The sequence below is a fragment of the Meleagris gallopavo genome, chromosome 2 (assembly GCF_905368555.1).
Source record: "Meleagris gallopavo chromosome 2, MGAL_WU_HG_1.1, whole genome shotgun sequence".
In the NCBI taxonomy this organism is placed as follows: domain Eukaryota; kingdom Metazoa; phylum Chordata; class Aves; order Galliformes; family Phasianidae; genus Meleagris; species Meleagris gallopavo.
In genome coordinates, this window is record NC_139405.1 from 3,612,014 (window position 1) to 3,634,582 (window position 22,569).

The 22,569-nt window shown below is 42.8% G+C and overlaps 1 protein-coding gene across 6 annotated transcripts in view; it reads right to left on the minus strand.

Moving 5' to 3' along the window:
• KIZ (kizuna centrosomal protein) overlaps nt 1-22,011 on the minus strand; it is a 39,794-nt gene extending 17,783 nt beyond the window's left edge. For 4 of the 6 annotated variants that reach the window (XM_085218652.1, XM_085218651.1, XM_085218655.1 and 1 more), the window contains exons 1-9: nt 21,852-22,011; nt 20,144-20,206; nt 18,159-18,315; nt 14,470-14,559; nt 9,768-10,275; nt 7,286-7,424; nt 3,815-4,046; nt 1,207-1,366; nt 126-191 (exon numbers count right to left, since the gene is read on the minus strand). In XM_085218652.1, coding sequence (XP_085074778.1) covers nt 126-191; nt 1,207-1,366; nt 3,815-4,046; nt 7,286-7,424; nt 9,768-10,275; nt 14,470-14,559; nt 18,159-18,315; nt 20,144-20,206; nt 21,852-21,949 — 1,513 coding nt within the window. In that variant the 5' untranslated portion in view covers nt 21,950-22,011. The remainder of the gene's footprint in view (nt 1-125; nt 192-1,206; nt 1,367-3,814; nt 4,047-7,285; nt 7,425-9,767; nt 10,276-14,469; nt 14,560-18,158; nt 18,316-20,143; nt 20,207-21,851) is intronic. The other 2 variants (XM_085218654.1, XM_085218653.1) reach the window with 1 other exon arrangement.
• Nucleotides 22,012-22,569: the final 558 nt, after the last annotated feature.

Consider the following 22,569-nt stretch of genomic DNA (forward strand, 5'->3'; position numbering starts at 1 on the left):
GCTCGGTACGTAGGAGCTGAATTTACTCACTATTAGTGGTCCTGAGCCCCTAAAAACGCCGTGTTTTGATTATATAATGAAGTTGAATACCACATTTGAGGTTAATATGCAGCCATTACTTTTACCTGTAATAGGAATCTTTCCTACCACGCTCTCTTCCCGGCTCTCATCTTCACACCAGCTTGTGACTTCTGTATGTGAACACACCATAATGAAACCCATTTCAAAGTGGCAGCGATCAGACTGGTTTGTTTTCTTTTAAGCCCTACTCCCTTTAATTTCTCACTTTTGTTATCTCTTATTTATTGATCTAAACTATCCATTACCGTTCTTAAAAGAGGCGCCTACTGTGAACTTTACTCGAATGTGGAGCTGCTGTGTCTCTGTAGCTCCCAGAGAAAAGGAAAAGCTAACCAAATGTCTTAAATAATTTAAGACCCAATGGGATTTCAGAAACAAACAGCCAACAGTAACTCTGCGATCTTGTCCAGCAGCCCGACAGCCGCGGCATAGATCATACCCACCGCTGAAAATTAGTTTAAATCAAAGTCTCAGTCTCCTCCGTGGATAAAAGTGGCGTGGATTTAGGGGGCCTAAATCAGTTTGTTTACATGTGCTGTGTGAAGAACGTTGCAACCTAATTGCCTGTCTCTTCTGGACTTTGATGTGAGGGATGCTCTGAGAGCAGGCTGAGCAAGTTCCCGTCACCAGTTACTACACAGAGCTAATATATTACTTCCTTATCTGAAGAAATTAACTGGATTCTCACAAACATCCACCTTTTAAGAACGGCACTGCACACCTCTCTTAGCACCAACCCTTTCACTGCGGAAAATCTGTTCTGCATTCTGGCTTCACGAAAAGCAAAACAAAACTAACACAGCTAATTCACACCATTTCTAAACAGCAGGCATTTTCAAAATATACCTATGCATATAGAACCCGTTTTAATAACTACCACAAGGCTTGATTTTCTATCTCAACTGAGAAAACTAGTCCCTGTAGGTAGCATTCACATTAAGAAGTAACAAGAATGACCAAAATGCAGAGAAGTTTCAGGCAATCACCAGAAGCTCATTACAAATATTAAGTCCCAGCAGCTCTAACACAGTCCCTGGCAGATTCTGATGGAAAACACACTTGTATCTCACAGCAGGGCACAGCGGCAGCTCAGAGCACACAGGCAGAGCTTTTAGCACTTGTTACCTTGCTTTCCCATGCTGTCGAGCCACGGAACATGTTTTGCCTGCTCCATTTCCCTGCCGTCATTTGGGATCGATGGCAAGCTGTAAGATGATTCATTACTCTGAACAGATGACCTATCTCCACACTCTTCTGCAAGGACCTCTCTCAGCAGCGGTGGAGCCTGAAGCATTAAAAAATAAAAACAACCACAGCCCTATTATTCCGAGTCTCGAGAGGCAACGGTTTCCAACGCACATTTAGGCTCATCTACACTTCACAGAATAATCCGCTTGCAGGGTATTTCTGCTGGATGCTGAATTACCTCCGAGTTAAATCAGTGCTCGCGTGGGTACTGCATTCTGCCTTCGAGTAACACAAACTTGGAATTGTTCTTTTAATTGCTAGGTTTTCTGGAAGCTGTGTTCTGTGCCTCACGTATCCACCGTAAGCACAAGAGACTGAATAAAAAGTTTTCCTTTTTCCATTTTGGGTACAGCAGCAAGGCAAGTTAGCATGCATTGCCAGCAACAGCTGCAACAAAAACACCACCGAGGTCAATGAATCTGAAGCCAGAAAATCCAATCTGACACCAGCTTCTGATGGACTCGACTCACATTTTAACCTGTATTGTCACAGCATGTTCCTCAACTTCAGTCTCTCCTGTCAGGGTGCAAATCCTTGCAGCAGCTCTAGCCTGACCTCTGTTAATTAAACATCCCTTTTGATGTCCCCAAAGAATTAAGGTGAAAGTAGATGCTTTTACAGGGACCTGAACTGAGTGTAAATATGGCCAACTTATACAGTTTTGGGGCACTTTTCTTTTGTCTTTGTTACTTATAGGGCATCCTTTTGTTTTCCTTCTGTACCACAAAGCACAGACCAGATTCTTTAAATCTACAAGCTTTTTGATCTTATTATCTGTTTAATAAATGAGCCAGCCTTCAGCAACATAGGCCAACATCTCAGAGATAATCCCAACTACTTTAACTTCATCTATCTACACTTATCTGAGAAACTGGAGAGGCTTCGAGACCAAAACCAAGTGGGGCTCATAAGAAAGGTTTTCCTTCCAGCATCCATCCCCTCCTCATTAAGCCCATGTTTATTTGGGAGCACATCATGGCAGCTTTTCAATCTCAGCTTGAACTGCTGCTGTTCTGTGCTCGGAAATCGGGTGTTTCAATGTGGAAAATGCATCATGGGATTACACTTAACTGAATAGATTTTCTTAAATGGAAAAGTAGATGTTGAAGGCATATGTGTGGGCCACAGTAATGTGTAGCAGTAAGCAGATTGTTACTATATATTTACCCATAAGGCTTGTGTTACTAAGCTTTGACTAGAACAAGTCTGTGTATGAGATTTTAAACGTATGTATAGTATTTATCTGCCCATCAGCAGATATTTTTCTAATATTATTAAAACCAAAACATTCAAAAAACAGATTGGATTGCTTTGCTAATGTCTCACGAAAAATTAGAGGGCAGAAAAGTTTGGCAAATATTCTTGCTCTGGTGTTATTTCATATTTTACATACACATGTACATATGCGTATGTACATGTTTTTCTGTCCCTGTAAAGGCAATGCATTTCAGGATTATTTGGTTCTTCAGTGACCCACTTCCTCTGGAAATGAGCTCCCTCATTCCTTTTGCATAGATGTAAAGAAGAAAACCTCCAACAGAAATTGAAGTTACTTTATAAATGCCCAGTTAGGGTTTAAAAAAGACACACGTGCTGCTATCTGTAAAATGCTCTGCAGATTTAGCATACCAAACATAATTCTGTTTCTTTAAAAAGAAAAAAAACACTATCATTCATGATAAAAAGCTATTAAGCCACAGAGAAAGGCAGATGATATAAGCCTCACGATAAATTTGCACAGTGACAAAATGTGTTAGCTTCTTAAATCAGTAACAGGCCCAAAGGGTGGAAAAGATGCTGCAAGGATCTTTGTGGGCTGCCTGCTCCATGGGGCAAAGCCCTCAGACACACAGAAAATCTAGGTTCTCTCCACAGACACTTCCTAGCCATCTCAAAGATGGATTAATGAGCACTACTCACTCGTCCTCCCTGAGTACCCAAGTACTGGGCAGCGTTCAGAGGCACAGGGCCTGCTTCACTTTAACTGCATGTGCAATTTAGTCCCTTGGTGTCAATTATTTAGATATTCATACATGTACACTTCTATAGATATACACAGATGCACAGGTGTATGAATCTACATTTATATATTGCTCTCTACAACTTGAAAGGAGGCTGTGTGAGGCGGGGTCGGCCTCTGCTCCCAGGGAACGGCCTGGGACGTAGGACGAGAGGGGATGGCCTCACGTTGTGCCAGGGGAGGTTCGGGTTGGCTGTTAGGAACGATTCCTTCTCCAGAAGTGATTCTGCACTGCCACAGCTGCCCAGGGAGTGGTGGGGTCACCTGGAGGTGTCCCAGAGCCGTGGGGATGTGGCACTGAGGAACATGGTTACTGGACACAGTGGGGGTCAGTTGGGGCTGGACTGGATGATCTTAGTAGTCTTCTCCAGCCATAATAATTCTATGACTTACTAAACACACTGAATACACTGGAAAGCCTAAGGACACGTCATCACAGAGGCTCCCCACACCCCCAGAACTGACCTGGCTTCCTGGTGCCTCCTCGCCCGAATCCAGCATGCTGTGTACCACAGTGGCCAGCTCCTCAGCGCACAGGTGCTCGTGCTCCTCCAGGAAGGCAGCGTGGCTGTTCAGCGAGGCCTGCAGTGTGGCCACATCCCACCGCTGGCCTGGCTTGGCCCTGGGGAGCTGACAGAGGACAGCTGCCTCACTGGCCTCCAGGTCTTCCTTCAGACTGCCATCCTGGCTGCAGAAGCTACAAAATAAAGCAGGCGAGAAGTTTATGTAAAGCCCAAAGAGAGCCAGAATAGGTATGGAGGTCAAGTCCACCTGCAGGCACTTCCTCAGTTCTCCATTAAAATCCTCCAACAATTAAGTCTTTATGGAAACCCTACCTTAAGGAGTCTGAAATTTAATTTTAAGCAGGACTACAAAGCCCTTCCCAACTTGTGCAATTAAATGAACAGTGCCACGGAGTGACAGCCAGGGTAACCTGGTCCTCCTTTTGTTACCATGGGGGAGGTCGGTGACTTTTTTGCTCTTTTACCTCAAATATATCGTTTGCCCACTTGTTACTCTGTACCCTGGCATTGTTAGCCACTAAGCGGATGCTCTCCCTCCTGGAAATAAGAATTTACTGCATACACAGAGAGCAGAGCTGCAAAAAGCGATAAATTTAGGAACAAGCATTTGTTGGCAGCACCTAGCATCAATTTCACTGCAAATCCCGATTTAGAGAAACAAACGAATGGAAAATAAACCATCAACAAAGCAACCCACAGACTTCTTTGTTTTTTAAAACTGAAGTCTTTTCTACACATACTCCCTATTCCCAACTGAGGAGCCAGGCAACTCTTAAATCCCCAGCCGTTTCTCTCCAGCTGTTGGGAAATGGAATATTTCAAAGTCAAACAGAATATGCTGAAAAACCATGAATGCCTCAGAAAAATGGTTAGTGAAATGATGCTGTAAATCACAAGGAGGTTCAAATGGTTGCAAGCAGTAAGAGAGGAATCAGAATTTTGCTTTTTTTTTTTTTTTTTTTTTTAACTTATATGTACTATACAGAGCACATGAGCAAAGGAGACTGGGAAAGGCACATTACATTTTCCTACAACATGCTGTTTTCCTCAGCTGGTCAAATATCAGCTTCTTTATTCCAGCATTCCCTACAGCATTCCACATCAGCTGCTCAGGACATCAGCACAGTGGAGCTGGACCTGAGGCTGAGCTCTGCAGCAGGGAGAACCAAAGCCCTGGGAACAGGAGTGGGGCAGAACAGGGCCTCAGAGAGTTTTTCCTGAAGACGACCTGCACAACAACCCAAGTGCAGACTTCAGCAGTGAAGCAAAGCAGACTGAGCCTTCCCAAGGGTAGATCTGCCCGCTTTGTGTGGCAGTTTCCAGCCCAGGCCTCCAGCAGCCCCGAGGAGACTGGTTACACACCCAGGATTTTGTGCAGAAGCTGACAGCTACACAGCCAGCCTCGCTTTACCGACTAAAAGCTCTGCACTATTTCGTAATTACATTAAGATACAGCAGAAGTTTTGCTTTCTATCAGTCTGTTCAGCAATAGCCAACAATTAAGCGAGAGCCGTTCTGCATTGAGTGGAGTTTCCTAGACATCTGATCAGCTAAACAATGCCAGGGAGATCGCATACACAGTTAAACAGCGCTTTTTCTTCCCCCAAAGTCTTACAAAACCTGTATTTCAGCGGCCGGCTCATTTCCTATTGTTTCCCTCCCCCTGGGTGGTCTTTCCAGGGTGCCACTCGAGAGGGATACAATAATAAAAAGGGAAGGGGAAGGAAGGGACACCAGCATAAAGAAAAACAAAATGTATGACAATCTGCAGCAGGCTACGGATCAGAGGTCAGCAAACAAGAGGTCCTTCTCTTTTACAGGTTGCTTCCTGGAAACAGTCTGATTAAGCTGACAGCTTGAATTATGTGTTACATTTTGTAATGCACAATCCATCTGTGCTAAGTCCTCTTCAATGCAGCTGAAGCAGCACAGGCATAAGCTCTGCCTTTTTCCACCCCTTCAACACCGGCCTTAAAATAGTCATCATCTTTCTGCACGTTAATTCTCAGAGACCCTTTCCCCATCCATTTTTAAGTCCCGAAATAAAGGGCAGGGTACCCTGAGGAATGCCAAAAGGACAGAGCCCACCGGAGGGGTGAGGCAAAAGGCATGCAGCCCGGCAGGACTGACATCCCATCGAGCTCTGCAGATGCAGCACAGGGTGTGGAGATGCCCCACGGCACAAACGGGCTTTGGTTCAGCCACCATTTTTAATAACTGTGATAGCAAAGTGGCATCACCCCACCGGGAGCTGTCAGCGAGCCTCACAGCCTGCACGGAGTGACCTTTCCCTGCAGCATCGCCTCTCTTTGGTTAGCAACCTGACAGTGTTATCAGGATTAGTGCTCCTCCAGCTGCTAAAGGCAGGCTGAAGCTCAGTTAAAAAAAAAAAAAAGTCTTGCCCTGTGGTAAAAGACAACATACAAACACTTCCCAGGGGAAAAAATAAAAGCCAACTTCTTTTTCTTAAGCCTCAAAGAAAGACCTTGTTACAATGATGTCTCTGAAGTAAGGCACTTTTCCCCAAAACTTGGGACTCCCTGATACACAGCACAGATTTTACTCGTTGCTGAGTGAGCTACAACATCAAAACTGCCTCCATAGCAGTATATATAAACGCAGCCCACACTCTAATTACTTGCAAACTTCTCCTCAAGACTTCCAGCTCATGAATTACTTTGCAAGACTCAGGAACACACACTGAATTTCAAGTGCATTGGAACGAAGGACTTTGAAAGAACTTGTTACCAACTCAGCAACAGAGAGGCTACGTATCGCTCCTCGGCATCTTTCATGCCTGCCATTTCTGAAACTTTATCTGCATTTCAGTTTTCCATTGAAACAAATTTAAATTTGGATCTCTTCTGCAGATACACATAGCAGTGGAGATCACACTTTCATGGCCTTGAGAAACTAAGGTATTCAGCTTAGCATGATGTGAGAAGAGATACTCCCCGTTCTGGTTTTAGTCATGCTCCAGAGATAAAGCGAACAGTAAAACCTTTCTTATAATTTAGCTGGCTTCAGGAGCACTGCGCAGTATTTTTGTCAGCTCCTGAACAGCTAGGCATCACTAGCATCCACAGAGAGAGAACAAAAGGTTAAATTACCACTGCTCAGCTATGACTTCTCCAGCAAAGACAAGTACCCTGTGCAACTTCCCTGCAAAATGTTATGATTAACAGGTGTCATGCAAAAGAAAAACTGTGTGTAAGCTATTTAGATGTAAATGAGATGATGTTCCCGTAGCAAGCAGCCTGATGCAAATGTGAAATGATAAAGTTGCACAAGTGTATATTGGTGGCCATTAGTAGCTGCTCAACTGGCATCTATTAAAACAGGGACTGACAGTGAGATCAGTACCTACCAATACGTGAACACAAATATAGGAAGAACAGATGCAAGGACATACCCATCAGGCACCGAGCTGCCCAAGGGCTCATCCTCTGCTGCACAGCAGCTGGGAGGCTGCAAAGAGGAATTCTCTGCTGGGTGGGTGCTGCTGCTGGCTTGGCTGGCTGCCTGCTGGGTGTTCAGGTTACATCGGGGTCCTGGAAAGACAAGTAATAACAAAATTACTCCCAGAACATTAGCAGAGTCTCTAAGTTGTGACGTATGAAATTAAGACAGATGAGCTACTTACTGCACTCTCTCACCTCAAAGGTGTGAGCAAGCATCCCTCTGCCTGAGATTGCATTGGGCTTCCCATGCCCCCTCCCAACATTCCGTGTCCTTCTGCTCTTCCCTCGCAAGGGGGAGTTCAGGCAGACCCCGGCCATGCTCCCAAGCTTGGGTTTGCAACCAGAGCTCAGGACCAGCCAAAACAAACCCTGCCATGAAAATCACTACCCCAACATTATCTCCTACCTCACCCAATTGCCTTGGAAGAAGCAATGAAATAGACAAGCCTAAAAAAGTTTTTTTTTTTTTTTTTTTTTTTTTTTTTTTTTTTTTTTTTTTTTAGGATAAAGCTTCAGAAAACTTTCCCTGTGTTGGGGAGAGTAGTGTGGGGAATAGGGGGAGGGGAAATACACCCAGAGAGTCCACACATTTTCTAAATCTTGCAAAAGAAACACACACTCCAGTGGTTTTTAAGTTCAGCACATTAGCTTCTCTAAAGAAGAAGAGTACAGACACTAACTGTGCCTAATAACAACACTTTCTCTTTAAATGACAAAAATTAAGTGGACCAACTATTGCAGTAATAAATAAGCACTGCCACAGAAACTCCCAGTTTTCCATAAAATATCCCCATGGGTTTGAATGAAACAGGATTCACAGCTAATGGTACAGCATCCAACACTTCAGCTCAACTCATGCATGGGTTCCCTGAGGCCCCAGTTCTTGAGGGCTGTGACAAGTGGCAGCTTATGCCAGGACCTTCTGTCCTCGCACAAAGCCTGACAGCGGTGACAAGGAAGAGTGTCAGATGAAAGAAAACATCAGGACAGAAGTTATTTAGGAATGGATAAAGAAATGGAAAAATAATAAAGAAAAAAATTAAGAAAGGATGCCAGAGAAAATAAATCCATAGGAAATCATCTGGTGGAAATGCCAGCTATTGACTACAAAGAAAATCATGATCATTACAGGATAGAAGTCCCTTGATATTAGTGTTGCTACCTTCCATTAGGTTTCCATTAGGAAAAGCTCATTTTTAGTATTTCCTGTGTAGCTTGGAAAACTTAAAAGCTAGAAATTGCTGTATCAACTGGCAGGGCAGGGGAAGATATTTCTGCTAGGTCTTAAAGAAAAAAAAAACAAACAAAGGAAGAAACAGTTACTTAGAGACAAGTCTTTGTCGGTGTGATTTGAAGAACAAGTCTGTTAGCTTACTTGAAAGTAAAGCAGGAAAGAAAACATTTTGCCATGATAGCAAAAGAAAAGGTGAGATGGTGGGAAGCAGCCTTTAAGTGCAGCCTTCCATTCCCATACATGTGCATCCCAGCTGGAAGACAAGCATCACATCCCTCAGGAAAGCAGGAACAAGTCAGAACAAATAGTAGTTAATCTAGCCTCCTACATGGAAGTTATGATTCTTGGTCTACATTTGCAAATCCAATTTTCAGAAGTGAACTGTTCTGAATAAGCATTTGAAGAATGAAATCAATCCAAAATAGAAGTTACCTATTTTGCCAGAGAACTAAGCTGACATTAAACCTCTTAAAAACAGGCTCAAACAACTTCGAGACAATTGCAGGCACAGCAGTGAAGAAATCTTCACTTTCAGCTCTCAAATTAGACTTGGCCAAACCTCGCATCAACTAGAAGAGCAGTGTGCCTTGGATGAATGAGGGACAAAGCTTTATTTTACAGAGTAGTCATCCAGTGGGGCAGAGAGTACTCAGCGGGACCTATCTCAAATTTGGAGTCAATCATAAGTAGGTTGCCAGGACAAAGCAGCCTTGTAGGAGGCACTGCAGGACTGGCACCAGTGCAAAAGGCCCAGGTTCAGCTCTCGCTGCTTGTTTTTGCTTTGCACATCCCCATCCTCCTCTTCCTCTCTCCCACTTTGGTCTGCTCAGGCTGAAAAGCAACAAGCTAAGACCTTGAAGATGGAGCACAGGATACTCAGCAGGTATTCTGCTGTCGGAGATGAGCAAAGAGAGCAGGAGCCTCAAAACACCCCAGCTAAGGAATGAAAATCCAGCAGCTTTCATCCCCAGCGAGTCTTTGATGAAAAGCCTAGGAGGAAACAGCCAAGAAAAAAAAAAAATAAAAAAAAGAAAGGAGAAAAAGAACAAAAAAAGAAAACAAATGAGAGTTCTACTGTTCTTCAACCAAAGTATAAGAGTTGTAGGAAAAAAAAAAAAAACAAAAAAAACAGCAGCTGTGTGCATGTTTGTGTTTGGGGTGAGCATGCTGCAGCACAGCGGAGCAGAGGTTCCACATACCAGAGATGCTGGGCTCAGGGGCAGGTGCCAAGAGGACAGGCTGCTCACAGACTTCTTTTGCACTTGCTACCAGGTGCTCGTGGGTCACCACCTCCTCCACTGATGTGTCACTTGCTAAGTCAGCAGTCCTGCTCTGCACACTTTCTCCATCAGGTAATGTTGAGCAGGGTTCAGTGGAATTTTTCTGTTCTGTAAAATTCAGAAGACTGCTGTGCAAGCTGCTGTCTCCGATGGGCATCTTCTCCCCCGTGGGGATATATGACTTGCCACCTTGCTCATCAGGCTTGTTGGCATGCTGCATGTCACCATCAGCTTGCACGGGATGCCCGTCTGTCTCATCACCCTGCAAGGCTGTCAGTCTGCTGGGGCGGGCAGCAGTCTGAGGGGGTTCCTGCTGCACACTGCAGGCAGACATGCAGTGGCCCATGAGGAATGGCAATGGGTGATGCAAGCTTCTGGACACAGCTGTCTCGGCATGAATTCCAGCCTGCCTTGCAGCCTGTGGCATCTGGAAGACACAGGTGCAAGATGGTTAAAGAATCAAACAGGTAGCACACCGCACATGAAGCTTCTTGAGGATTGTGTACTCGTTTCTGAAGGGATTTTTCTATAGTATTAGTTTCCTTCATAGAAAACATTCTTTTGTCCATTTGCTTTCAAGTAAACTGAAGTAGTGAACACACTTTCTGCAGAATTCTGCAGCCCAATTTGCCAGCTGCTCCCACTAGAGATCAGAAAAGGTGGAGCCCAATACACCTGGTACGGGTTACCCCATCACATCTGTAAATAAGCACAACTCATTGAAAGTATCTGCCAAAAAAGAATCCTGCAATATGGCTAATACTACTGTAAGATGATGAGCGTCATCTCCCACACTGCAGGAATAGTGTCAGCAAGTTGGCACTTCATTCTGTGCATCCTTCTGTTGGACCAGCAGTTGGGCATCCTGCAGAGCCCACTGGTCACTGAATGCAGCCATGGCCACTAAGAGCCACCCTCCTTAGCCAACCCAAGCCTCACCACCCACTATACCCTAGTATTTGACTTTGCCTTCCACTTGTGTCATGCCCAGCCATGCTACCAGTAGTGGGACCAGTCTGCATGGAGGAGCACCCTGCTTTGACCAGCACCAGCAAGAGACGTTCTTGGGCACGCAGCATGGCAGAGATGGGTCTTCTTGAGAATGTGACAGGATAAGGAGAGTCTGAAATCTCCATCTGCCATCATTTATCTATATATCCAGGTCTGCTCACTGCATATCAACATAGCAAGGAAGACTGAGGAAAACAAACAAACAAACAAAAAAAAAAGCACAGGCAAACAACAATTTGATTCACAGTCTTCTGTTCTTTCCTCCAGCTGACCCACACCAAACAGGAAGAACTGAGCTAACAAGTAGGTGGAATTTTATTTTCCACAAGACAACTTTGGGAACCAAGCAGAAACATTTCAAACAACACTTTCACCGAAGAACTCTGCTGATCTTGCACAAAAATCATTCCAACACTATAAATGCTCCACTTCTACACTCCTGTGTCTTGGCATTTTTTTTTTTTTTTTACTCTTTGAAAGCTTACTCAACCAGGAAAAAAAAACAAACTTAGAAGGAATTGCTGCCACTACCAGAAGGTCACTGCCAGTTTATGCAGAGCCAAAATTAGCTACCACAATGCCATTGTTCATACTAAGCACAGGTTGCTTTTCAGCTCCAAATCACGGCAGGGCAATTTACAGTCACCTCCACACCCCTCTCCTCTCTCTTGCTGGCTGACCTCCTCCTACCACACAAAGTCAGCTGCCAAGCCCAGCTTAAGGGAAACAAAGGCATCTTGTCTAGTGTGCGTCCGTTTCATTAAAAAGCTCAAATTCCACCTAACAAGAAGCAGAACAAAAAGCCATGAAGTTATTTTAAGAAGTAAAGGTTTGCTATTGAGATCAAGTTCACAGCTTATTCTATCATCACTGCTCTTGGATTTCTCCTAATTACTTCTTGGGGCTTGGACTTGCTGCTTTGAAACACATCTAGCAGGTATTGTGTGGATTTAGCAGCTCCTGAGTTTAGTGTTCCAAAACAAATGCAATTCAATCAGGTACAAGTGCTTTACAGAGCTTTAGCAGAAGTACATCTCCAGCAGGCTCCTTCTTGTTTACAGGGAAAAACAACAACTCTTCACTGCCTTTACGTCCTTGGAGCAACAGATAAAGTTGGCCGAGCTTTTACCACCAAAAGCAAAATGTGTAGATGACCCACCTAAAACAGCAAACAAAACTATCAGTTTCATGTCACTCCAGCTGGGAGCTGAACGAAATCTCTCACAAAGCACACTTATACTACTTTTTTGGGCTGTGGAGTGGAGGGACCGTGCAGGCTCCCCACTTGTTCCTCCGCTAACAATCTTTTTTATCATTATTTAAGTACTTTGAAGAGAATAAAGATGATTTAAAAAATCCCTCCCATCAGTATGTGTAAGAAGGTAGTGTCTCTGTCTGGCAGTGACCACCTTAGCAAGCAAGGAGATGCTGAGCTAGAAACCTGCCTTTTCCAGACACAGAGCACTGCTCTCAGCTGGTTACACCCTTGGCCTAGAGACGGATACTCAGCCACTCAGGTATTCTTGGGAGGTGTCCTACACCCAGCATCCAAAAGACACAGCATTCCTAAGAGGTACAGGACCAAGGATTTCAAGAAAACATTTCCAGTTTGAAATTGGACTTCACTGCACAAGGGTATCAGAACCCCAAATTATACCAGCCTTTCAGCCAAGGATCCCTCTGATACAGCACCTCTCCTAGAATTTGTAATATAGGGCTGCCATTACACAAAGCTTCAAAATACTGGTGCTTAAATTCTTTTCAAGGAGAACCAAGGTTTTCTAGGTGATCTCTGTTTGGGCATATGATTTCTGAGCTTAAAGATTCCCCCAAAAGTTTAAAATCCAGAAGCACGTATACCCAACAGCTCCGAAAAGAGCAAGCTATTCACACTGGTGCTTTAGGGCCACAGAGATCCTGACCTTCTCTAGAAAGTTGGTTCTGTAATTGTCCATCTTGGTCTTTAACACACACTGGACAGAGACTCTGAGCATCAGCACCTGTTCACAAGCTGAGCTATCTAGCTGAACTTACCTTCACACTTAAGAATGGAGATAAGAAGCAAGAAGTGGAGAATGAAGGAAGTCCACCAACAAGATCACTGTTGTGATCACTCAATGTATGTATTTGGGTACACACCAAGTTCTCTATTGCCCACAATATTTTCAAAATCTAAGTTGTGCTGTGATCCCTTGATGTTCTAGCACTGATGTCAAAACAACTTTTCTATAGGTGAGAAATTACATCTCCCATACCAACCACTTTTAATTGTAGAATCCAGCATACAAAACTGAACTCACCTTTTCACACGTCTGAATTAAAAACATAATTCACAAACTGCTGGAGGCCTGCCTGTATAGGTCAAGGTTGCTCAGGTTCATTGCTTTGTATATTACAGTTTAAAGAATGCTCTAAATTCAAGGTTTTTAACTTTTTAATCTATGGGCAAAACTTCCTATAAACTCAGATTAACGACTGCTAATGCACTGAAGAAAGAAAACCAAAAACCTTCCTCCTACTATAAAAACAAAATAGTGTGGCCTCTGTTTCTTTTCTGATAAGAGTCTTAAATACCAAACATTTAACTGCATAATAACATTTACTGGCAGCCAGGCAGCCTGCTTAGCAGATATATAAAGCAGGTAAAAGGAGAAAAAGTTAATTTCTTGGCTGAATGATTCCATCGGTAGCTATAGGGCAAACTAGAAAGTCTTTTAGTAAAGTAGCAGTTGATTCTTCTATCAATCTGCAGCACACATACTCTTCCAAGGAATGCATTAAATATGAAAATCATATCCCGTTATCATCTGTTTCCAGCTTTCAGCCCAGTAAGCTTTTCTTAATGAATGCTGTAGCCTAAGGGACAAGCATGCTGTTGGCTTTTCTGAATAATGGAGTGATGCTACCATTTTTGCTTATTACAATATCGACTAGCTGAGGGGGTTTCACACATAGTCACAAGTGACTACTCTTGCCAGCATGCTCCAAGTTATTACAAGATGTTTTTAGACATTTCATCTAAAAGAGCTTTACTGCTTTTAGTGAAGAAAACAGCTATGGTCTTGAACTGTATCATTTATATGGAGATAGGAGGAGGGATTAGAAGCCTGCATTACTGCAGATATATAGCAGAATATATTTAAGTATTCCTTGTCAGTCTTTTTGTCTGTTACTTAGATAGGCAATCTCTTTTTGCTTCTTCTGAGAAAAGGTCAAAACACAAAATTATAAATACACCACGAGAATCAATAGCTGCATTTTTTAAATTACTGTTCATTAAGAACATTTCCTGCTTGGTCAGTACCTTTTACACATTATTCAGCACAGAAATTATAAAAACCGACACAAAGACAACGATAAACACTCAGAGTTCCTCTTCCTTTTTAATTCTAGCTCTTTGATTGAAATAATTGCACTTTTTACTCGGGTTCTCTACTTCACTCAGGCTCTAAACAATATTTCACACTACAGCTGACAGCACAAAATCCCCACGTAAAGGCTGCTTAGCAGCGTCTGCCTCTTAACACAGTCGCTCAGTGGAAAGAACATTACAGGAATAACACACATTTTTATCCCCCCCCCCCTCCTTCCACCACCACCACCACGTTACCTGCTCATTGCATCCTTCTTCCTTGTCACCTTGTGCCAAGCCACCCTCTTGAAATGACAGCCCACTTTTAATTTCTCTTCCATACCGTACCTAAACGTGAACAAATCCATTACGTTACATGGAAGGCCAAAAGAACAAAGCACAAACGAGCAAATATTGCTTTGCACACTGTGTACTGAGCATCCTTTTTCATTTGTTTTCACCCCCGTGAACAAATGACAAGGCTTGTGAATAAAAAAAAAAATAATAACTGCTGGAGATTGTAGATCATTACTCATTCATCTAAAAGTCTACAGAATAGCAATAACTTGTTGACTCAAATGTAACAAAACCCAGTTCTGACTGAGTACATCAAATTATTCCTGCTCTATCAGACAACTCCATCGAATGAAATTCAGAATTTGGGTTGCGTACACCACCTTGCAACTCATGGAGCTATTTTAAGGAAAGATATATGGCAGATGTTATGAAGAGCAACCCAGCATGAAAGGCAACTTGCTGTAGTGTTACTAACAAACAACTGCATAAAACATCCTCACCTCCACTCCACTGCTTAATTGACCAAACGTAACGCATTCATAGTAGGACTACTGCTTAAAAGCCAGGCACATGCAGCACCTATAATTAATCCCGTTTGTTAGTAATTGTAAACACCAATAACAAGTTACGCTGGTGCTGAATGAAAGCACTTCAATACCTATTCTGCATCAGGTAATATGCATGAAGATAAATCTTCAGAACAATTAACTTAGCCAGCCTTGCACTTCATTCCAACTGTGCACTCAGCAAGCCTTACTTTCCAGGTAAGGAGGGCTGTTCATAAAATCATAAACATTAACTTCTAACGAACAGAAATCAATTACAAGAGAACTAAAGATGCCCAAAAGAAACGCAAATGTAAGTCCTTGATTTTCCTGAAAGCTTGCGTGATTTTACACAGACACCTAAAAATTACTGAACAAACTGCAGGCATATAAATGGGAAAAAAAAAACAAACATCACCAAATCTCTCACAACTAAGGTTTTTTTTTTCCTCAGCTACAGCACATAATAAATAGTATAAATAGTCACAGTGAAGCACTCCTAAGGAGTGCTATAACCAAAAAAAAAAAAAAAGTAATTTCTGTCAGTGCACTTCCACAATAGATTAAACGATGATATACTTCATAATTCTTAAATAATCCACAATGACTGCAGCACAGAAGGTTTGTAATCAGTACTTTGTTCAGCAGCTCAGAGGAGAATAAGCCTGAACTAGAAAAAATAAAATACATGGTGCAGAAGCACCAACGTGGAAGCACTGAATGAAAACACTGTGTGTAGATCAGCCCAGGGCACAACTGGGATTCACACCAACACAACCTATTGAAGAGTGAAAGGCAAACTCGTAGGCATTAGGGCTGCTCAAGAAGAAAAAAAAAAAGAAAAAAAAAAAAGGGAAAAAAAAGATCTAGCATCAAGGTATTCCCAGTCTCACAAAAAAAGCAGCACAAAGGACTCGCATGCCCACACCTGGGACAGTCTCTAAACTATACATTAGCAAGCTGAAGCTAGGAAATTGTTCTGTGAATGTTACCAAAGCCAGCAGGCTTAAAAGGGAAGTTAGCAGACAAAGGCTGGGATGTAGCTGGGTAAGGAAGTTATGACCGTGGTACGCAGCCATGGGATGGGGCTGCCTGACTGGTCTGGGAGAGTGGAAATCAATCAGCACCATGGGAGAGAGCTACACCTTCAGAGAGCTTCCTTACTGCCAGCAGCAGGGAGGGCAGCTATCACAGCCCCTGGTCACCTCTTCTGTACTGAGGTCAGTGATGACACAGAAGTGACCTTCTGAACCAGAAACCTAAGTGTAAAGCCAATGGTGTTTTAAAGGAGTGTTAATCAACACAAAAAGTTCTCATTGCCCCTTCTCTAAAAGCATTCCAGAAGAAGCATTAAAAATTATTACAACCATAAAAATCTTCTATATGAAGAGAGAAAATAGATTGGGGCTATTTCTTTTAAGATGAACAGTGGAGGGCAGGGTTAATATATTGCATTATGACTAGCATGGGCCAACTACTCATTCTACTTAATGCAAAAACAAGGTTTCCTGAAATCAGAGACAACTAACTTAAAAAAGAAATATTTTCTTAACCACGGTACAAAGTTTCTTTATAGGATTTATCACATTATACTGGCATGACAAAGCTTAAATTTAAAGAGGAGTAAACACTCCATTAACACTGATACCAATAAAGGATTAAAGATTTTTCCAAAGAGCAGACTCACATTTCAAGTTGCACATTTATCTACTGAAATGAACTTTTCTGAGAACTGCATACACAGGCTGTCTTCCCTTTGCTGCAATGCAACGAGTGAAAGCCAAACCAGATAGTAAGAAAAAAAAAAAATAAAGCATGCTGCTGCTGCTACATCCCGACTTCAGGTTAAGCTCTAATAGTACTTCCAAAAATACTAAGAGAAGTTCCAAAGAATATTTAAAGGAAGGTGTGCAAGTGCAATCTGAACAAGGGCTTTTTAAATAGCCCCTTTTAAAAGGATCATAGTCTACATTTTGCTATCTCAGATGAAGCTGCATGGATCCCTGAATGGGAACAGAAGGAAAATGGTACACTGGGATAAGGCTGCTCCAGTTTTAATTCAGAGTGCACTTCAGAGAAGTAATCACAACTGAATTGTAGACAGCCACACAGTATTGTGTTAGCATCAAATGGGGGCTTAAAACACCTCACCTGTTTCCTCTCCTTCCTTATTCTAGCAAATTTAAAAAGAAAAAAAAAAAAAAACCACCTGCAGCTGCATGAATACCCCTGCCAAATGCTTTTAAAGAATGCTACTTCTCTTAGCAAGAGGATAGAACACTTCTTTTCCAGTAAAATGTCTTTACTTTTAGCTCTCCAAAATCTGACTCCATCTATCAATGGCATATCATCTTCCCTTTTTTAAATCCTAGATCACTTCCAATCCATGTTACCTTGCAACATCCTATATTATTCCTTAGTAAAGTGACACAAAACATCAATACTTCAATTACACAAAGTGATGAAATGCTCCTCAAATTTTACTTCGCCGACCCAGAAAAAAGTTCAACATTTTTCAGCTCTGAAAGCAAATGAACCACATCTGTTTATGTACAAAACTATTAGAAGACCTGAGAGATGCAATGGTTTGCTGGAAGAAGCTCTTTATCTTACCACTGTTCAAGTATAGCCACCTAATTGTTTAGTAAATAGAACCAACAGCGACTTGTTGTAGATCTGCTTCAGCCCAAACAGTTCAAACAGGGTAATTTGTTTTAACAGGAGAGTCAGTGACACCTCTGTTGATGAAAACAGTGTGATGAGCAGGAGTAAGATTAGCTACAGCTACTTAGAGCAATCACACCAACGAGATTAGAAACATACCCTGAAATACCTTCAAGGAAACGCATTAGGATTTTTTAAGTAATAAAATTATATTTTACTAAGGGCTTTAATAATAACAAAGTCTCTATGAAAACGTTACAACTCGAGTTCTTTTCCTGACCTAGCCTAGCTAATGATAACTCCCAAACACTGGCACTTGGAGCACTCTAAAATACGGGATGAAGTTAGACCAACATCTTGATGTGCAAAATAGACAAAACTAGTTCAGCAACCCCTGTAGTAACAGTAAGTACTGTATTAGTAAGTCTTCTAGAAAGTTACTTCCATCTTCTCAATCAGCTCTGAACTCGAAGCTTTCATGTGAGCTTCAAACCCGTTGAATTCATTTAAGAATGTCTGATTTCGCAGAAGGGCTCTTTTTTGGCGTTCATTTACTTCTTCCAAGTACTTTTTCAGCTTCACATATTTTAGTTTCATTCTACGGGGGGAAAAAGAAACTGTACTTTAACAGTAGGAAATTAAAAGCAACACATCTATCACAAACATTTCTTCAGACACATACAGAATTCTGGCATAGGGACTGCTGTATAAGCTACAGTTTAAACACAACTTTTGCTTCAAAAGGATAAACACATACTTAAATTTTCATAAGTTTGTTTGGAATTAATGCAATATACACGTCTAAAATGAAAGTGGTATTTAGAAGAATGCATATGGTGAGTCAAACAGGGAATTAAGGCGGCCAACCTAAATCCATGTTGCACCAGATGGTGCAGCTCACTCCAAGCCTTCCTTCTTTCATTGTGCTGATACTACCTGCTCTGCACCCACACAGCAAATTGGGCCAAGAGCAATCCAGGTGAAAAGATCATTTCTCACCCCCCCAAACAAACAGATTCACTTTCAGCCAGACCTATTTTCTTGTCTGATCACTAGGCAGCTGGACGAGTATTAATGCCTACAAAGGGAATTTGTGAAGCAGGGGCTTCATCCCTCTCCAGGATCATCTCTCCAGTTCAAAACCCATTGGATTAAAATAAATAACTCCGAAAATAAAGCACCTTACGTAGCCCCACCTGCTCAGACTTACTTTTTTCTTGTATTTACCTTCTGACATTAATCTAAAGGCCCTCTTTCAGAAGAGCATTCCCTGAGGGATCCTGCCATAATTGCACCTACCCATCGATCATTTGAGCTACAATTGAAAAGCCACTTCTATGAACTTTACAAAACACACTTGAGGAAGAAAACAAAAAAACCCAAAGCACTATGAACAAGGATGCCTGAAATTCTGCTCCTCTCTAGAATTCCAGATGCCTTTCCCAGCATCTTACGAGACTTCCATCCACGCAGACACTACAGTCACTCTTTCAAAGTAACAACATGCCCCTTTCATAATATTTTCTTTTAAAAATAGATCTACGTTTCAATACTTCTCAAGCTCATAACCCCCTCAGAGCTTCTCAGGAGAGCTAGGATCTTTTGATGCTCATATGCTCACTGGAGAGCTATCAGTTCCAGAAACTGCTAACCTTCTGTCTAAGCTGCTTGGGACAGGAATTTCATGGCTTATGTATTAAAAAAAAAAAAAAAAAAAAGAAAAAAAAAAGAGAGGAAAAAAGGAGAAGCTTTGAGATAAATGCAATTATTAAGAGAAGAAAACACACTATATTAATTTGAATGGGTAATGTGGGACATGTTTGCAGTTTTAATGGTTTAGCCTTTCTCAAAAGGGCTGTCATCAGCAATGCTTATAACCTGGCACATGTTATATATGACTGTGTCCAGATAAGGCATCTGAGTTTCTGAACATCCAGTCCAGATGCACAGCCAGCATACTACATGGCTTTTTAAGCTTTCCTTTTTTAATTCCAGACTGCATGTGTAACTTGCATTAAACAGATCATGCAGAAACAATCCAGGGAGCAAAATTAGAACCTAGAATATCCTTTAGCACTTCCTAAAACTGTCAGGCATCCTGTGATACGATAACTGCAGCACAGAGCACTAGGAAGGAAACACCTTCTATATTTCACACTACAGTGACTCCACAAACATTGCACAAAACTAACATGCGTGCCAGATATTAAGATAGTAACATTCAGTATTAACAGAATAAGGTAGCTATGTTATCCTAAGTTACTTCACCAGTAACTTCAAAGCATGAATCTTCTGTTGCACTTAAAATACAAATATAAAATCAGTTACAGAAGCCCTATGAGTGACATGCTATAAGCACTCCATGATACTGAAGTCTTTGCAACTAAAATAAAACAACCAATGAAAAGTTTTAAAATCAGGCTTACAGATACGCATCAGAACTTTTGTATTCTATCAGTTTCCTTTCCAGTTCTAGTCTTCTGGTTTCACTAAAAGAAAACATACAGTATATGATCAGACACAATTATTTTATAATTTAAATACCCAAAACACACGTGGACATAAGCCCATGGGGGGGACCAGGCTGCTTAAGAAAAAAACCCTCTGTTCTCAGAAGGAGAAAAGAATAACAGTGATAATAACCACAAGCCATTTCTGAAGGCAAGAAACCATCCCATGAGCAACAATAAACAATTGATAATTCAAATTTACTGGGCGCCACTGACTTACAAACCCTGCAACAATCAAAGCAAGTTCTTTAAGTTTGTTCTTTTCTTAAAAACGATCACAAATTTGTACTGGCTAGGAAGGCTGTACATGCGAGAGTGATATGGACAAGGCTGTATGCATCCACGTGACTAGGCATGCTTTTCCATGCGTCTGTGCTCCCTACGAACGAGTTCATGTCACAGCCACACACGTTCACCTCCTCCCAGCTGCCCCGCACAGAGGAAAGCCTTCCTCCTCTGCAGCCTATGAGATCAAGGCATCCATTTTACCCATCTGATCCTGCCACTGTCTGAAGCAAGATTACGTTTTCATGTCATGTATGCAATTTAAAAGCCACGCTTCATCTGGGATCTCACCCTTTCAATTTCCTTTTACATGATGGACAGCTAAGCAAAAGCAGATTTCAAGATCTTGTTTTTACACTTCTAGAAGTAATTTTCATGACTCGATGAAGAACACGGCGATATCCTGATGGATGTAAAAGTCAGCAGATGCCATTGGCATCTCTCCTATTTCTCATTCTCCAGTACCACAGGCAGCATGTTGCTAGTTCATGAAAGATTGCTTCCTTTCTCCCAGCATGCTTTGCCAGATCCCACTCACAGGTCTGTCCTGAATCACAGAATGGCCCGGGTTGGAAGGGACCTCAAGGATCATCAAGCTCCAATCCCCCTGCCACAGGCAGGGCCACCAACCTCCATATCTCATACTGCACCAGGCTGCCCAGGGCCCCATCCAACCTGGCCTTGAACACCTCCAGGGATGTAACTAGTCTAGAAGAGCCCAGCTTCCAACAAATTTGTATTCGTCATCTTTGAGGACATCATCTTCACGAACTCCGAGCCTTCTGCATTCTGCAGCTCTGACCGAATCTGGCCAATAATTTCAAATTATTAGAAAAATACTCTGGGCGCATACACACCTCATTTCACTTGGAAATCAGAACAAGAAGAAAAGCTTTTTCATAGAGTACACGTGAAATTAATGCAAACAGGCAAAGGATAAAAGAGTCATTAATTAATTAGTTAGTTCTGTTGCTAGCATTGCATCATTTATTTTCTCATGAGCAAGCAGTACAGATACAAGCACGCAGACAGGTAGCATCTGAATATATAATACAGCCCTTGTCTAGCAGGAAGATAAAGAAATATAAGAACTGTCACACGAGAGCCTCTCAGCATTTGAGTACCAGCGTTATAAACGCCTGGAATGGCTAACTGTAAGCCTCATGTTCGTCGCCTGGGAGAAGAGACCAAGCCCACAGCTTCCCTTCAGGAACACGCAGAGTGCAGCGAGGTCTCCCCTGAGCCTCCCCTTCTTAGACAACAATCCCAGCTCGTTCTCCCCGCCACCCAAACCCAGCGCTCCGAGCCCCACCGCCCCACCCGCCTTGCGGTCCCTCACCTCTCTCGGAGGCACCGCAGGAGGCCGCCGAGCCGCCGGCTCCGTGACGGGGAGCTCTCGGGGCACGGCTCGGCCGCCGCTCGGCCCGCTCCGCTCATGCCGCGCTGTTTACGGCCGTGACCAACGCAACGGCTCCCGCCCTGCCCCGCGCCGCCCGCCCGCCCGCCCCGCCCCGGAAGGCCGCGCTGCGCTGTGCGGATGCGGGGGAGCGGGTTTGTGTTGTGTGGAGAGCGGAGCTGCGGACTGTGGAAACGCTGAGTGCGTCGAGCTGCCCCCACGAGAGGCACCCAGCGCAGCCCCCGCAGCGCCTCTGTCTGAGCGCGCCCTGAAAGCAAATGCGTGTCATTCACACCACAGCAACGTTTCACACCTTCACAAGAGACAACAGACAAAATGTAGGGCTGGTTTTGCCTAAATTCCCAAAGCTGGATAGTTTAACCCCGGGATGTGTTTTACCCCCTGCCTCAGCCACCGCTTCTCAGTGTGGGGTTTCACCACTCCAAATGGAGCGGCTCCTTGGCTGCTTGGAAATAATAAGGTTTTCATAGCAGCTTCATAGTTAAATCTCTCTCTTTTTTTTTTTTTAAGTCCCCAGTAAGAGCTCGTATTGCTAATGTCTACGTCAAAGTAAATAATCTCCCCTCTGACACCGAGGTGAGGCACTAAAAACTTGTTATTTACAAATGTCAGCAATGAAACGCCCTGTCAGCCTGACACA